The 17,273-nt window shown below is 49.8% G+C and overlaps 2 protein-coding genes across 2 annotated transcripts; both read left to right on the top strand.

Moving 5' to 3' along the window:
• The first annotated feature begins 1,288 nt into the window (after positions 1–1,288).
• On the top strand, positions 1,289–2,327 carry LOC101786758 (late embryogenesis abundant protein 3-like). The gene is made up of 2 exons (XM_004952865.2): positions 1,289–1,544; positions 1,656–2,327. The coding sequence occupies exons 1-2, from the start codon at positions 1,359–1,361 to the stop codon at positions 2,130–2,132; spliced, it is 663 nt and encodes a 220-aa protein (XP_004952922.1). The 5' UTR covers positions 1,289–1,358; the 3' UTR covers positions 2,133–2,327.
• Positions 2,328–10,814: 8,487 nt separating this feature from the next.
• LOC101786087 (heavy metal-associated isoprenylated plant protein 47) lies at positions 10,815–11,770 on the top strand. Its single transcript, XM_004952864.2, has 2 exons — positions 10,815–11,068; positions 11,195–11,770. Exons 1-2 carry the CDS (start codon positions 11,060–11,062, stop codon positions 11,561–11,563), a joined length of 378 nt encoding a protein of 125 aa, XP_004952921.1. The 5' UTR covers positions 10,815–11,059; the 3' UTR covers positions 11,564–11,770.
• The last annotated feature ends 5,503 nt before the right edge of the window (positions 11,771–17,273 follow it).

The raw sequence follows: 17,273 nt of genomic DNA, 5'->3' as shown, positions 1-17,273 counted from the left end.
AGGAATTTGCATCGCGAATCATCACGGCATCAATTGGTAGTTCGTTTCACCGGTTGTATCAGCTGCGACGAACTGCGCTGCATTTGAAGCCGTGCATAAGACCCACGCTACGCATCAGTTTGTTTTTTCTCCCAAACCCTGAAGCCCTTTAGTGCGCAGTGCTGGTGGTGCTACCGCTGCGTGTGATAGATACCTTTGCCGTTTTAAATATTTCGGCCTCGCTTGGCAGGACTTCACCACCGGCTCCTCCACCGGCAAGTCCTACCAAAGGGCACAAGCAAAACGGCTCTAGTGCAGGAGCTCCATGAAATCCGCTCTCTAGAGCATTTTGGTGGGGGAGAAGCCAAAAAATTTGGCTCCCAGTAGCTTCATCCTCGACCGCAGGTGCGTGTGACCCTTTTACCCGCCGTGGCCCATGGCCGAGGACAGCAGGGAGTAGGCACGGGTCAGAGTAACGGTACGGTGGAGCTCCATGGCTGGAACAAGGCACGCGCCGGAGGGAGGCAGCGCTGGGCTGGTGCGCTGGGAGCGAAAGAGCCAGGGCCGGTGGTGCGAGATGGAGCAGAGGCGTTGGGGGCTAACGGTGCGAGTGGATAAGGAAGGAAACAGGGTGAGGAAGAGACAAAGGAAAGAGAAGAAAATAAAAGGAGGGAGGAAAAAAAGAAATACGAAGAAAAGAAGAAAAAGTGGATGAAAAAAATGAAGGGTACAGTGAACATTTCACATTTTTATACATTTGAAACAATGAAGAGAAGCTGTTTTGCACTGGGAGAATGGATAAGAAGGATGGGAAAGGGAAGGAAATGGAGTGAAGAAATAATGGGAAGAAAAGAGAAAAAAGAAAAGGAAAAAGGAGAGGGGTATTATAGACATTTCATCCTCTTATCCATGTTACACAGCTATGAGAATCTGTTTTGCCAAACTTTTTTCAACCAGACAAGTCGAAGCAAAAAACTGCTTCTTAGAAAAGCAACAGCCGCAGCCATCTCAACCATGGCCGCAGCCCTGCCGAACGATCATGCACCTGCGTGAAAGACGCGCGGCATCCGGTTGCAGGTGTCATGGCGAACGAGCGCACACCGTGCCACGCAGCCCTGCAGAGCGCCAAACCTTTGCCGCTCTCTGGTACGTTCTCAGCCGAACCCACGCACACGCATCGCTCTAGGCGTCCAGACGTGTCACTGCAAGAAGTGAACATGTAGCAGCGACCCATACGGGTAAATCTAACTGGTTCGAAGAATTTATATGCACCTGCGTTAGCCGGCTACCTGCTGCCTGCGCTAGCCAAACTGACCCATCCTTGCTTTGTTGTTGCGGCCGTGTGTTCAGCTAGCGTTAGAGTCCACAGATCTGGCAGCATGAGCCAGCCCCAGCCCGTCCGCGCCGGCGACGTGTACCCAGCGTCCGCCGACCCCCACGAGGCCCGCCGCGAGCGGGACAAGGTCGTCGGGCAAGGCCAGGAACAGAGCGGCTGCGGCCTGCGGGTCACCGAGACCGACCTCCCCGCCGGTAGGCGCATGGTCACCACCAGCGCCGGCGGCCAGGTACGTTATTATAGTACTATCACACCATAAAGCAGCGCACGTTCCAAGATCGTTTTCATGGCGTTTGGCCCTTGGAACCGACCGCCACTCTCTCTCTCTCTCTCTTTGCAGGTGATGGCGCAGTTCACCGTGCCAGTGCCGGACCAAAACGTCGCGGAGGCCACGGACGCGGTCACTGTGGGCGAGGCCCTCCAGGCGGCGGCGCAGACGGCGGCGGGGGACAGGCCGGTGGGCCTCGCCGACGCGGCGGCGGTGCAGGCCGCGGAGATGCGCGCCACGGGGCTCGGCGGCAACCTCCCCGGCGGCGTGGCGGCCGCGGCGCAGCAGGCCGCGGAGACCAACATGATGATGAGGCCGGCGGAGGAGGGCGGCAAGGCGGTGAGGATCAGGGACGTCGTGGGCGACGCCGCGGCGGTCCTGCCCGCCAACAAGGTTGCCACGAGGGAGGACGCCGAGAAGGTGGCGGCGGCCGCCGCGCGCAACGAGGGGAAGAGGGCAGGCGCCGGCGGTGGCGGGGGGAAGGGTAGTAGTGGCGTCGTCGATGCGGTGGCGGCGGCCGCGGACATGAACGAGGGACGGATGATGTAATCACGTACTGTACCGTACCTCTAATATTGTCAGTTCGTTTGTCACGATAGGTCGCTACTCCGCTAGCCTACCTAGCAGTACAATGTATTTCTTCAATAAAATCGAGAAGCATCATCTAGAAGAAGAAAAGGGTAACCACGCATGGTAATCGAAAGCGTCTCCTGAACCAGTTTGGGCCCAGCGTTGGTTCTCACTCACTCGGGACGGTATTCCTAAGTTCATATGTATATGTTACGTGGTTTCCGGTTTTTGAGATGGGTGCAAATATATTTCATCTGTTGGGATGCGCCTCATCTCCTCAACCCTACCCCCTCTCACCGGCCACCGCACGCACCCCGCCATCGTATGTAGTCACCTCAACTCCTCAACCCTACCCCTGCCGTCACCGCACGCACCCCGCCACCGTCTGTAGCCGCCAGTGTCCGCACGCACCCCGCCGCCGTGACGGCACCCCGCCACCGTCTGTAGCCGCCAGTGTCCGCACGCACCCCGCCGCCGTCTGTAGCCGCCAGTGTCCGCGGTGACACGACCGCGACGCCCGCCACCATCCGTAGCCGCCGGTGAAACAATCGAATTTTCATTTCTGAGAATTCAAGATTGCGCACCCGGCATTTCTGAGAATTCAAGATTACGCACCCGCCGTCATCTGTAGCCACCTCATCTCCTCAACCCTACCCCTCTCTTACCTGTCGTCGCCGCACGCGCCCCGCCGCCATCTGTAGCTGCCGGTGACACGACCGCGGTGTCCGCCGCCGTCCATAGCCACCGGTGAAACAACCCGAATTTTCATTTCTGAGAATTCAAGATTACGCACCTTTGTGATAGTCCCAGAAAGACTATCACATGTGAATCCCTATCTCATATAGTACAAATTCATACTAACATAGAAATATAGAATTGTAGCAGAGTAACAATATCATAAATATATCATAAATATCGAGTACAACACATCAGCTCATGCCGGTACAAGTCCATCAGGACTAAATCATAAAAGGTAAAACATCTACGCATGTAGCGCGGCAAACAATACCTTCAGAGGCGACTTGAGCGAGGGACCATCCCTAATCTTCCCATCTATCGTTGTTGAAGTCGTAGTCGAGCTCCGATCCTGAAAAACCACCATCTACCTAAGAAGCGGGTAGGCCATATCAACTCCCAAAAGCAGCAAGTCAAGGAAAACGGGGAAATAATACTATATGCATGGATCAACCTATATATAGCTATAGAGGTATATGCAGCAGCAGCAACAATTAAGGATGCATCAAAGCAATACCATCTCCAAGGTCAACACCTTACCTCAAGGAAGTCGTCACAAATCACCAGATCCTTCACCCAAGAATCCAGCACCCAAACATACTAGGCGATGTGAGAGCTCATTCCCCTCATGTCTCAACGGCAAATGCTGGCCTATCTCAAAAAGGGAAGGTAGAAGTATAAATATAAGTCTAGTTAGAAGTAGCGGTAGTCAACAACATTGTCCATAACCAGTGGACACGAGCTATAGCTATAGATTTATATGCTCTGTAGAGGTTGTACAACTGTACCCGCATGGATGGAGCCTGAACGGTAGCGATTCGTTCAAACCCCATCTAACGGCCGGAGCCCTAGTAAGTGGATAGCACTCTCCTGTTTCCTCGAGTCTAGAACCGTCCTCAATTATAGGACACGCTGTCACCAATTGAGGACCTCGAAGCTGTGAAACCTACCCACACCGGGGTGTAGTCTAGTCAGAGCAGATCAACGCCTCGAACTCCTTACACTGATCCTCCAATCCGCCTACAGCTGAGCACTATCCACCACTAATCTCGGACTGAACCCCACCCATAACAAGGCGAACGGTATGTACGAGAATAGATATTGTGACTGGTGGTGAACTGACTCGGTCCTTAGGGTCAAGAGCGAGCATAAAACTCCACAAGTATGTGACGAAGCACCTACAATGTACAAGTACGCCACCTGCTCCTCAGCGTCAAACAAGGTACAAACCACAGGCACAAGGGGGTGGAGAGAGTCCAGAATGCTCTCCCCTAGTAAGGCACTCTCGCTCCTACCAAAACACGTCAGGGAATCACACTTACCCAAAACACACGCGAGAGTGTACAAGGAATCCCATCACCAAAGCCATGGCATATGACCATCAATAACTCAAAAGCATGTATATGGATATAAGTAAGGTGGACTAGCTAGGGGTCTGTAGCTAGTCCACAAGTAGGTAACAAGGAAAATAGGATAAACAATTATCAAGGCATGGCTAGAAACATAGGCTATGCAATCAATCATCATCCAAACATCATAAATCAAGCGTTAGCAACTAAGCATGCATAGGATCTATATAATTGGGAGCGACATGACACCTTATCCGTTGTCGTTGAGGTCCTCCTCGGTGTAGTCGGGGTCTTGAGAGTCTTCCGGGTCGTAGCTTAAGTCTGAACAGAATGAGATACAACGCAATATAAATTAATCAGCATTACATCTAGACAAAAAAACTCCGAGAAAGCCAAATTTAGAAGATCCAAATAACATCAAACTAGCTACAAATAGCACGGGCTCGATTTTACGAATTTAATGCTACTAGTTTCATTTTTTTCTAAGTTCAAATGAATTAGTTATGAATTTTTAAAGATTAAAGGATTTATTCAATATTTTAATTAATTTTGGAAATTCATTAATTAGGGTGACACGTGTCATCTTTTGGTTGCGCCACATGGCAGCACGGGAGGGTGCGACGTGTCGGCTGACGCCAGCGTTGACCCGGTCAACGGGCAACGTTGGCTTGGTCAGCGTTGACCCGGTCAACTGGCCCTGCCGGTTATCTGGTGGGCCCCATTGGCCGTTAGTAGGCCCCACAGTGGGCCTAGCCATGGACACGTCAGCGCCACATGGCAGCCACATGGTCATCCTAGTCTAGGTGGCACTGCCATATGGCGCACACAAGGCCGCACAGGGTTAGCCGGGATCCAGTTTGCAAGTCGGATCCTGTTCGCCACGCTCATGGGCCCGAGCGTGTGGCGCGCGCTGGTTGGCTGCAGCATGGAGCGGCGGCGGCGCGACGTCGCGGTGCGGGCAGGCGGTGACCGCGCCCACGATGTCGCGGCACGGTGCGATGTCGTAGCGTGGCGCGGACTAGCACACGGCAGAGCTGTAAGCGGCGCGTGGTGTGAAGCAAGGCAGGCGCGTGGCGATCGGCCCGAGTGCGTGGGCTGTGCGTGCGCGGTCACGGGGTAACCCCTGGCCGCGGCATGGCTAGCCGTCAAGTGCGGCGTCCTGGAATCCCAGGACTGAGGCGAGGCACGGCTGCACGAGAGGGCAGCGGCGGCACTTGCACAAGAGGCACGGCATGAAGGCCGGTGACACAGCGGCGACGGCAAGCGGCGGGTGCGGCTCGATGGCCAGTCAGGCAACGGAGGCTGGGCGACAACTCGAAGGCCGGTCAGAGGCGCTAAGGAAAAGAGAGAAAAGGGTGGCGGCTCACAGCAGGACGGAGATGAAGGCATCGCCGGCTTGGTGAAGGCTCGTGGTACGGTGACGTCGGCGGCTCCTTCTCGGCACAGTTTCCCTCCGGTGGCGGTGACGGCGTCGGGTGGCTCTGGCTTTCCCCTTCCTGGCGTGGCACGGTGACTCCGGGATGATGGTGGCTCCTCCGATGCGAACTCCTCCTTCCTCTTCCTTCTCTTCCTCCCCTCCTCTTCTCTTCGCTTCCCCTCTCTTCCTCTTGGCTGGTGGTGGCGGTGTTGGGGAGAAGCCTCGGAGCTTGGATGGGCAGAAGAGGTTGCCGATCGGTGCTATTTATAGCCTGTGACTAGGGCTAGGGCAACGGGGCGCGGGTCGCGGGAGTGCGCGGCCATCCATTCTTGGCGTGCGCGCTCAAGGGTGTCGTGGCGGCCATCCAACAGCCCCCCGGCTAGGGTTTAGAGGCGTGGCCGGCGGTCTACAGGGGCAAGATGGGGAAATCCCCACCTTGGAAGGCTCTGGAAGGGGTTACAAGCGCGCTAGGGCTACAGGAAGGTGCGCGCTAGGGCTACGGGGAGGTGCGCACGGACACTCCCCGCGTTGTCGCGGAGCGGGAAAGGGCGCGCAGGCGCGAGCACCAGCGAGGCAGTGGCGGTACAGGCACAGCAAGCGACCGGCGGGAGGTAGAGGAAAAGCTGACACGTGGGATCCACGCATCGGCAAGGGGGAGAAAAGGTAGGAGTGGTGGCGGTCTGGCAGGCCGACTGGGCTGGTTCGAGAGAGAGGTAGGTTAGCGGGCCATGCCAGTTTGGCTATGGGTCGGCCTGGTTCAATTAGATGTTAGGTTAGTTTTAGGTTTGGTTTTTATATTTAGTTTGAGATTCAAAATTCAAACACACTCAACTTTGAAAGCCAAATAAAATTAAAAGGAGCCAAATCAAACTAGCACACATGTTTTAAAATTAATTTTAGTTTTAATTTATTAGGGAATTTCTAGATGAGAATAGAATTTGTGTTCCATTTTCAAATGAGAACACAATTCAAACAAAAAGTTTTAAATTTTTTAAATTTTACTCAAGTTAATATTTCTAATTTTTAGGAATATTATAGTCTTCCCCCCTATGGGAATCTCGTCCTCGAGATTAAGCCTCTATCTCCTCCTCGAACAAGTGAGGAAACTCTTTCTTCAAATCTGACTCCTTCTCCCAAGTTGCTTCTCTCTCGGTGTGGTTGCTCCAAAGGACCTTGCAGTATGGAATGGATATCCTCCTTGTCCCTTTCTCTGCGCGATCCAAAATCTTGATTGGGTATTCTGCGTACTCTAGGGTATCTTGTAGATCTAAAGCTTCAGTGTGGACCTCCTTCTTCGGAATTCTCAAACACTTCCTTAGCTAAGACACATGGAATACCGGGTGTAACCTTCTCCTTGGGAATTCTCATACACTTCCTTAGTTGCAACAAGTGGAATACCGGCTGTACTCCAGCCATGTGTTCTGGTAGTGCAAGCCTGTACATGAGCTCTCCAATTCGCTTAACCACTTGGTAGGGGCCTACAAACCTCGGTGCAAGCTTCCCTTTAACCAGAAACCTCTTGTTCCCACGAAGCGGTGAGACCTTGAGATAAACGTGATCTCCAACTTCAAATGATAAGTCTCTCCTCCTCTTGTCTGCGTAGCTCTTCTGGCGACTCTGAGCAATCCTTAGGTTCTCTCTAACCTTGCTCACGTTCTCTTCGGCCTCCTTAATAGTTACTGCCCCGAAGAGAGTACTTTCTCCAACCTCAGACCACATCAGCGGTGTTCTGCACTTTCTCCTGTATAGGGCCTCAAAAGGTGACATTTGAAGACTGGCTTGCATTGTTGTAGGAAAACTCAGCAAAAGATAAGTTGCTCTCCCAGTCGGTGTCGTAGGTAAGCACACAAGCTCTCAACATATCTTCCAAGATTTGGTTCACTCTCTCAATCTGTCCATCGGTCTAGGGGTGAAACGTTGTACTGTACTCCAAGGTAGTACCCATAACTTTGTGGAAGCTCTTCCAAAACTTGGCAACAAATTGAGGATCCCTGTCTGACACAATACTCTTAGGTGCTCCATACAACCTCAGGATGTTGTCCACGTATAGATCTGTGAGCTTCTTGGTGCGGTAGTTGCATCTCACAAGTATAAAATGAGCGACCTTGGTGAGTTTATCCACAATAACCCAAATTGGGTCATTCCCCTTCTGAGTCCTGGGCAAGCCGACAATGAAGTCCATGGAGATGTCCTCCTACTTCCAAACCAGTACCTCAAGGGTTTAAGTAGTCCTGCCTATCTCTGGTGCTCAGCCTTCACTCATTTGCAAATGTCATAGCAGGCGACGTAGTTGGCTATGTCGAGTTTCATATCCTTCCACCAGAACCTCTCCTTCAAATCTCGGTACATCTTGTACATCCTAGATGGATTGAATTTCAGGATACATGAGCTGCACGTCTTCTTATCTGGGCAAAGCCCATGTATCCCGGGCCCATTACAGTTTTGTTCGGCGAAATGAGGAAGAGAAAAATGTCAAGATATCCCTCACCACCCTTCGCGTTATTAGCAAAAGACTCTAACCAACTGAGCTAATAGGTCTGTTGTTGGTTTTTATCCTTTGGGGCGTTATATACAAATTTTAAGGGTCTGTTTAGGACTGCTCCGCTTCACATTTTTCAGCTCCACTCCCAAATCTTCAAGCCAAACACCTCCAACTCCAAAAACTCTAGGTCTAGAGAAAACATGGATCTTGGGGCCAACTCCAAAGATTTTGTGGAGCTCCTCAAAGGGTGCTCCAGAAAACCACGTTTCAAACATCCACATAGAGTTGTAGGATAATTACCCAACATGCCACTATTTACACAATTCAGCTTACCGGTTCGTGAGTAAAAAAATAGAACGATTGCGTCGTCCCTTCCCCTCTCTCTCACCTCCCTTGTGCTACATCTCATCCCGCCGCTACCTTCCTTGCCTAGTTGCCCTCGCCGACTTGTGCCTCCGCCAGCCGTGCAAACCAAGATAGAATGGATTCCCCTCAATACTGTCATCCGGCGCATGCTACCGCACCTTCGCGAGCCGCTACGCTTACTCCTGGGCTCCCCCATGGTCTCACACCCAATGCGGCTGTCCCTAGCACGGTGACGGCATGCAGGAGCTCCACGTTTGAGCGGTGGCGTAGAAGGCGAGATGTGCCAGGACGAGCAGCTCCGCAGATGCTCAAAGATGGCAGCACTGCGTCAGGCCAGTTCAAGCCAATGGAGGTACCTGTTAGGATTATTCCACGAAATGCCAAGGCGCCATTACCTACTAAAATTTCAAGATAAGTGTAGAGAGTAAAAAAAAACTAATATACAATATCTTGTTTCATTGTCGGTGAGTAGCTTGTCACATACATATTTTTGAAAACTAGTTTATTTTGTATAGGTGTAAGCTCCACTAAAAGTGGTAAAACAACATTACATATGTAACTGTAGCAACATGGGAAAAAAATAAAAAAAGCCTAAATAAAGAAAATAATGAACATACAACAACAAGGGCAAACAGGGACTATTCCCATCAAATACTACATTTTCTAGAGCTGGAGTCATGCTGTTAGCCAAACATGTTGAGCAACTTCATATTTTTCTGAAGTTGGTGAGCGGAGTTTTTTTTTTGAGTGGATCAGTCCCAAACGGACCAAAAGAAACCGATAATCGACCTGTCCAAACTCCAAAGGAAACAACGATGTGGCCCTGTGCCCTGCGGGCTGTGGCGATTCCGAAATCGAAACCCTCCACAATTGTTGTGTGAACGTAAGGTACAGTACAGCCGTCCAAAAATTATATGACGTGCTATGGGAGGGCAGGCACCCGTTTGATCGAGTCATCAGCAAACGAAAGAGAGGGCACGCCTGCTGCATGCCCTGCCGATGACCCGAACCATCAGCCCATCAGCGAGTTCGCCTGAAGTCCTCAACAACAGGATGTCGCTCCTGCACCCTCACGAGTTTTCGTCGCACTGTTCGGAGGCGCAGAGCATTTTGAGTCGCGATGTTACAGAAACCCTTTTTGTTTGAGTCGTGATTTGCACCGTGTGTCGGCTCCAGCATCTGGCTGGAATAAAAAACGGGCCGGCCGGGCTTTTCACGTCCATCCGGACAGCCCTTTTTTTCTATCCTAATTTCGCAGCTAATCCGTGAGTCACGTGACACATTACACGGTATGCCGGAACGATTACAGTGTTTAGTACCGCACGGATAACTTAGGCGGTGTTTGATACTAGGTGCTAAACTTTAGCAGTATCACATCGGATGTTCGGATGCTAATTAGGAGGACTAAACATGAGCTAATTATAAAACTAATTGCAGAACCCTGTGCTAACTTGCGAGATGAATCTATTAAGTCTAATTAATCCGTCATTAGCAAATGGTTATTGTAGCACCACAATATCAAATCATAGACTAATTAGGTTTAATTGATTCATCTCGCGAATTGACTCCATCTGTGCAATTAGTTTTGTAATTAGCCTATGTTTAATACTCCTAATTAGCATATGACATGTGTACCTGAACAGCTCCTTATATCGCGCTAACCAACCGCTAAGCCTCCATAAGAAAAGATATGTCAGGTCCTTTCTCGCCAGGTCCGGTGGCTCGGCCCTGTAACCCTAGCCTATGAGGGGGTAAAGGAGTTGGTCGGGAAGTAGCCTGTTTCATGTTCACCCAATACATGCATAGCATAGTGTGCCGCATAGCTAGCGTCCCTCACTAGATGTGCAAGCCGAACCGTTGGGTCGTCCCTTTGCCACTCACACTGTTGTGTGTGCCTCAACACGTGCAAAATCGATAGGTAGGGCATGTTAATTGCCCTGCCGAAACCCCTCTTCGAATGGGCAGAAAAGAAACAGCGAAAATGCAGAGTAACATGTCCATTATATATATTGCTGTTGCAGTAGTGCCGTGCGTTCCGCGTACGTACCGGTACCGGTGCATCCGCGTGGTCCCGGCACACCCGAAGCCGTGGCATGTGGAGCCGGGGACCCCTCATCTCGCGATCGTTTCGGCGTAACGCGCCGTGTGGATCGGTTAAGTCGTCTCCGGTCAGTCGTCGCCCCAGGTCAAGTCGTCCAGGCTTGGGGCCCATGAAAGTAGACAAGGCGACCTGCTCGTGCTCTCCAAGGGCAAGTCTTCGCTTGAGTGAGTGACCTGACCACAGCGGCCAATTCATAAACAGGAACGTAGCGCGCGCACCACGCAAAGCGCCAGTAGAGCCGTGTGCACGGCGCGGCGGCTATGTATATAGCAGCTCAGGCGCGCCGCTGCTCTGCACCCACCAAATCACACAGCAACCAACTGCGGGAAACCAACCTCTTCTCTCCACTCCGCCTCTGTTTCCGTACCAACGCACTCCAGAAACCTCCACCTCAATAGTCGCGAGGCGTTTGAGTTCTTCAAGCTTGGAGCACCGCGCAGCCCCGAGGAATCAGCCATGGCGAAGGTACCGTCACCATCTCCTCCTGGTCATCTGCATCAGCTTCTTCCTCCTTTCTGCACTACGCTCCAGCCACCAGCTGACTTGGCGACCGAGAGGCTAACGTGCTCTGCTTCTTTCATTAATTTTCAGCAAAAGATCGTGATCAAGGTGCAGATGAGCAGCGACAAGTGCCGGTCCAAGGCGATGGCGCTGGTGGCGTCCACGGGCGGCGTCGACTCCGTGGCGCTCGCCGGCGACGGCAAGGACCAGGTCGTTGTCGTCGGCGAGGGCGTCGACTCCATCAAGCTCACCGAAGCGCTGCGAAAGAAGGTGGGCGACGCGCAGCTGGTGCAGGTCGGCGAGAACAAGAAGGAGGAGAAGAAGCCGGCCGACCCCGTCGCCGAGTACAACCAGTGGTATTACCACCACTACCCGCCGCCGCCCCCGGTGGTCTACGACCACCGCGCCGCCGGGTACGGCTACTACTCGCAGCCGGACACCAGCTGCTCCATAATGTAGAGAGGGGCTTGCATTGGCGGCTTGTTAGTTTGTATTTCTTTTTTCTTTTACGCACACGCTGTTAGAGTATATTTGGTAGTTGTAGATATATGTATCGTAGACTGCCATATGTATCGGGGGAGCTTTGCTCCCCAAGTCTTGTACTCAATATATACCGGCTGAGAGGCTCAATGCAATACAATCAATCTATTATACCAAATTCTATTCTTCCTATATGGTATCACGAGTTTAAGGTTTCAAATCTATGCCAAACCTTCCACTTCCGCTCGTCCCCCCTGCCTCCCGCGCGCCGCCGACCGTCCTTCACGACGTGCATCCAGCGTGCCCCCTCGACGGCCTCCTAGCGCGCCCCCTCAACGGCCTCCTAGCGCGCCCCCGGGGAGGTTGCCCATGACCTCCGTCGGGGGTCATGACCTCCGCCGGGGGCAGCGCCCTCCGTCTCCGCGACAGATCCAGTTAATCCGTCGCCCTCCGTTGTTAAGCAAGATCAGATCGTGAAGAAACTCGTCCGGGTGTCGTCCTCCCTCCTCGTCTCCGCTGCCCTCGGCCGCGCGCTTCTGCTCGTCGCGCCGTCGACCTCGGCCACGCGCCTCTGCTCCGCGCGCCTCTGCTCCTCGCGCCGCAGCCCTCGGCTGTGCGCCTCTGCTCCGCGCACCTTCTGCTCCTCGCATCTCCGACCTCGGCCACGCGCCTCTACTTCTCGCGCCTCTGCTCCGCGCACCTTCTGCTCCTCGCGCCACCACCCTCGGCCGCGCGCCACTGCTCCTCGAGCCACCGCCCTTGGCCGCACATCCCTGCGTCGCCGGTTTCCCACGCCGCGCTCACCACCACCTTGCCCCGCCATCCCTTAGCGCGTGATTTTCTTGCACCGCTACATCTTTTCTGCCTATGTACACCTGGAGGTTCTACACGAGATACTCTTGCTGTGTCTTCTTCTTTAGCCCAATCAGAGATCGGGATTGCGTCGCCCACCGCCCGTCGACCTCTCGCCTCTACTTCGACATCGGCGTCGACTTCACCAGCTCCTGCCTCGTCTCCGACAGTGCAGCTTGGCGAGATGGATGGCGCCCTCGGGGACGCCCATGTGCACCGCCCTCCTCGCTGCTTCATTCCCATGTCGACCTCCACCGGCTCGTCGTCGCCTCCACCGATCGGGACGCCTCCGCCGACTTCGCCCATCGTCGTATCGCCTCGTGCATACTCAGTCTGATAAGTCGATGTGCATGATTCACCCAGCTCTCGTGACGTTCATCCTCGTATTGCGCGCCTCTTCCCCGAGTATGGAGGGCTACCGCTGCATTGCCTCTTCGGGCAGCAGCGGTGCCATCCGTGGTCTCCTTCGCCGTTGCATCCTCACCGCCGCTGACCACATCAACAACCTCGTCATCACTACAAGTCGCTATGTCTTGCGCATGGTCTTCTTTAGGCTGTTCGAGTTCTTCGCCGTCTCCTTCGAGCTCCGCCACCGCGTCATCCGGATCATCAGGCCTTGTGTCAGATCGTCCGGGTCTACCTTCTTGCTTCGTCCAGCACCACCTCGTCGCCAGCGTCACTGTCTAATCTCCACCTCGTTCGTTTACTCCAGCAACCGCGGGCTGCATCGGCATCTTCTACCTCGCCATTCTTCAACGCCTGCGACTGCCTTGGAGGCCTTCTTAGTTGGTTTCTTAGATGCTAACACATGGTTGGTGCCCTCTACCTCGCACGTCCAGTATTGGCAACACTAGTGTGTGCCATCGTCCCCGACCGCGCGGGCGAGCCCGACCGCGCCGGCGAGCGCCCGACCGTGCGAGCGAGTGCTCTGCTCGGTCGGGCGCACGTCCCGACCACACCAGCGCCCGCCCCGACCACACCGGCGAGCGCTCGACCGACCCCGACCACGAGGGCGAGTGCTCCGCTCGGTCGGGCGCATGCCTCGACCGCACTAATGAGCGCTCCGCTCGGTCGGGCGCACGCCCCGACCCCTCCGGCGAACGCCCTGACCGCACCGACGAGCGCTCCGATTGGTCGGGCGAGCGCCCCGACCGCCCCGGTGATCGGTCGGGCGTGCGCCCTGACCGCACCAGCGAGCGCTCCGACCGGTCGGGCGAGCACCCACAGTCCTCCCCCGCGCCCGCGGCACCCGCGCCCGCGGCACTCGGTCTGTGACTGGGGACATCCAGCGGTGCTCTGGCTGACGCCAACTCCATCGTCTATGTCGGTTTGGCTGCATCGACTTCGGCATCGATCCCCCCTCCCCCTCTCCAATTGCCTCGATGCGTCACCGTCTTTGTCTTTGGTATCCTCCTATATGCGTCACCATCCTCTCGGCGCCTCCTCATGCGCTCGCGGCTTCATGTGCGGCTCCCTCATCCTCCCTCATCCTCGGCAACCTCGCCTGCTACGTCGACCATGGCTACTCTACTCACGGCATCCTCAACCACGGCTACTCATCCTCCTACTCGGCTACCTCAACATCGGCACAAAGGGCTATCATCTGCATGAGTTACTCGCCGGTTTTCTCTCCAGTCGTAGCATCCGCACCGCACCGACGTTATCACTGCAGGAGGATGTCAGTCCGTCAGCGTTTTGCCTTCGGCTTCTTCTCCAGTCTCACCGTCTGCGGTGCTCCCGCTGTGACTGTGGGGGGATGTTAGAGTATATTTGGTAGTTGTAGATATATGTATCGTAGACTGCCATATGTATCCAGGAGAGCCTTGACCCCCAAGTCTTGTACTCAGTATATACCGGCCGAGAGGCTCAATGCAATACAATCAATCCATTATACCCAATTCTATTCTTCCTACACACGGAATCCACTTGTAAATTGAATGGTGGTGCCGGCAAAACCTCTATTGTAAGTTTGTGTCCGAACTCTCGTATCATCTTCCAAATTGCATTAGGTACGTTCGTTGATCGTACGTAATACTCCCACTCACAGCTCTTACCATCATACCAAGAGGGAGTTGTTTGTTACCCAAGCTATAGGTGATGCATTCGTTCCAGTGACATTGAATAATTATATTGGTGAGTATATACAAGTGCATCCAGTACGTAGTTTGTCCTTTTCATCTTTTGTGTACATATCGGTTGACGATCTAGTGTTTCAACTTGCAAGCAAACTTCCACAAATCAGTAGGGAAACATGATTCCGGTAATCAAAAGCGTAAAAGATAACCAAAGATTAGAGAATCTAACTCTAGCTATCTTAGAAAGTAGGTATGGAGATTGGAGAGGCTTTGTTTTGGCACTTAAGTTTAGACCCTAGTATTAGTTACTTTGGCCGCGCACAGGAGTTTCCAGGACGCCCCTGATAAACTGTATCCAGAAGATGCACAGCTCACTCCTGTGATCCTGTCACACACTAACTCCAATCGTTGACTTCGAGGTCAGCCAATGTCAACGTTCTTTTAGGCCAGTCCCAACCCTCCACCTCAGCTCGTTTCCATAGTATTAAATATAGTGCCATATAGGCAAAAAGCTTAGGTGGCAAGAGAGTTAATATATGAGCTGGTTTCTTTTCCTTTCTTTTTCATTTTTTCCTTCTAATTCTCTCGCATATCTTTACTTCTTTTCTAATTATTTTGTTTCCTTGACTAGGCTAAGTTGGATTATTTTATTTTCTTACGAAGGTTGAGTCGTTTTTTTTCTTTCTTTGTGTTTGTTCAATTTTTCTATGTCTTTCCTTTCAATTTTTATGTGTCCCCTTTTAATTTTTTCTCTATGTATATATATTATTTTCTTTTTCTTTCTTTCTTTTTGGTTATTCTAATTATCATGTAGATATTCTTTCTTTGGATGGTTTATTTCATAAGTTATATCATAAATCTTTATATATTATATTAATAGAATATAACTGACTTCTCTCATGATGAAATTAAATTATTTAGATCCAAGAGAAAATCAATGTTAAACTGCAATTTCATTTTCTTTTCTTCTGCTTTGTTTTCTTGTGGCGCCCTTTTCTTTTTCTAATTATTTGTATATTATTTCTTTATCTGTTATTTTATTTGGTATATTATAGTTTCATTTCCTTTTTTATTTTTAGTTCATCTTTCCTTCATTATTTTTCTATTTTACGGATTAAAAATATTGTTACATGTTTATAATGTATTTGTTCCAGATGTACAATTTACTATTCGATGAATTCATATATTTAGTTCTACATGTATAAATACTTGTTCTGTGGGTTCCTACATTTTGTTCGAGTTATATAGATCTTTTGTTCCGTGAGTTCATATAATATGTTCGATGTGTACAAACTATTTTGTTTCGTGAGTTCGTATAATCAGTTCCACGTGTTGACATTTTTGTTCTGTAAGTACATACAATTTGTTCAATGTGTACATATATTTTGTTCTTTGAATTCATATAATTTGTTTAGACGTACATATCTTAGAAAAAAATCCGAACATGATTAAAAAAATAGTGATAAATAAAATTCATCCAAATTTAAGTGGGGTCTTGTTTTGAAGGTTTTCTTTTGAAAAATGCAACGGTGCATTAAGAATTTAATTTGGATGTTTCGTTTGAGATTTATAGTTTTTTTAAGTGTGAAATCCTCTTTGCATGTGAGATGACATTAGCAGTCACATGCAATCAATTCTCTCTATTTTCTTGTCGAGGCTGAATTGGCCATTTGTTTCTTTATGTTTATTCCTTTTTCTATTTCTTTCCATTCAAATTTATTTTCCTTTTTCCCTTTTAATTTTGTATGCATATTATTTATTTATTTATTTTACTCTTTCTCTTTTTCATTTTAAATCTCATGTAGATATTCTTTCTTCTATGATTTCTTTCATAATTCATATTGTCTATGTTTATGTCTTAAATAACTAGATGTTAATAAACACATAACTGACTATTTCATTTATGTGTATATTGTTTCCTTTTCTTTCGTTTAGTTTTCCTTTTCTTTCATCTATTCGTGTGTATAATAATTTGTTTGCTATGTGCAAATTAATATCTATTTACCTTTTTTTTAATTGCAATATTTTTTATATGTTCATAGTTCATTTGTTCTAATGTATGGACTTTTGTTTGATGAATTTGTGTAATTTGTTTTAGGTGTACAAATCCTTGTGTTGTGAGTTCGTGCAATATGTTCTAGATATACAATTTTTGTTCCATGAGTTCATATAAATTGTTCGACATGTATAGTTATTTTGTTCCGTCAGTTTGTATATTTGTTCTAAGTATAAATATTTTTGTTCTGTGAGTTCATACAATTTGTTCAATGTGTACATATATTTTGTTCCTTGAGTTCGTATAATTTGTTCAGACGTACATATCTCAGAAAAATTTTAGAACTTGATTAAGAAATAGTGATAAATAAAACTCGTCAAAATATAGCCAAGTGGGATCTTATTTTAAAGGTTTTATTTTTAAAATCTAATAGTGCAATTGAAATTTAATTTTGATTTCATTTTTAGTTTGACACTCTCTTATACAACGATTTGTCCGTGATTTAAATATTTTTGTTCGCACTGTACAATTATTTTGTTCATCATGTTTAGTTATTTGTTCCCAGAAAATAATCATTTATTCGTGATGTTCAATTATTTGTTGGCAGTAGCCAAAATTAATTATTTAATATTGAAAAATATTTTTTTAAAAAAATTCTCAAAACATAGTCAAGTGGGGTCTTATTTTGAAGATCTTGACGTAATAAACATAATGGTGCAATCAAAATTTAGTTTGGATGCTCAGTTTAAGATTTATACTTTTTTAG

Source organism: Setaria italica, chromosome I (assembly GCF_000263155.2).
Source record: "Setaria italica strain Yugu1 chromosome I, Setaria_italica_v2.0, whole genome shotgun sequence".
NCBI lineage: Eukaryota > Viridiplantae > Streptophyta > Magnoliopsida > Poales > Poaceae > Setaria > Setaria italica.
Note: the sequence above shows the minus strand (reverse complement) of the source record. Positions and strands in the feature narration are given on the sequence as shown.

Excerpts from the sequence above, each read along its gene's own strand:
- LOC101786758 (XM_004952865.2), top strand. The coding sequence starts at position 1,359 with ATGAGCCAGCCCCAGCCCGTCCGCGCCGGCGACGTGTACCCAGCGTCC. Across the intron at positions 1,545-1,655 it reads CCACCAGCGCCGGCGGCCAG|GTGATGGCGCAGTTCACCGT; the intron begins GTACGTTATTAT and ends CTCTCTTTGCAG.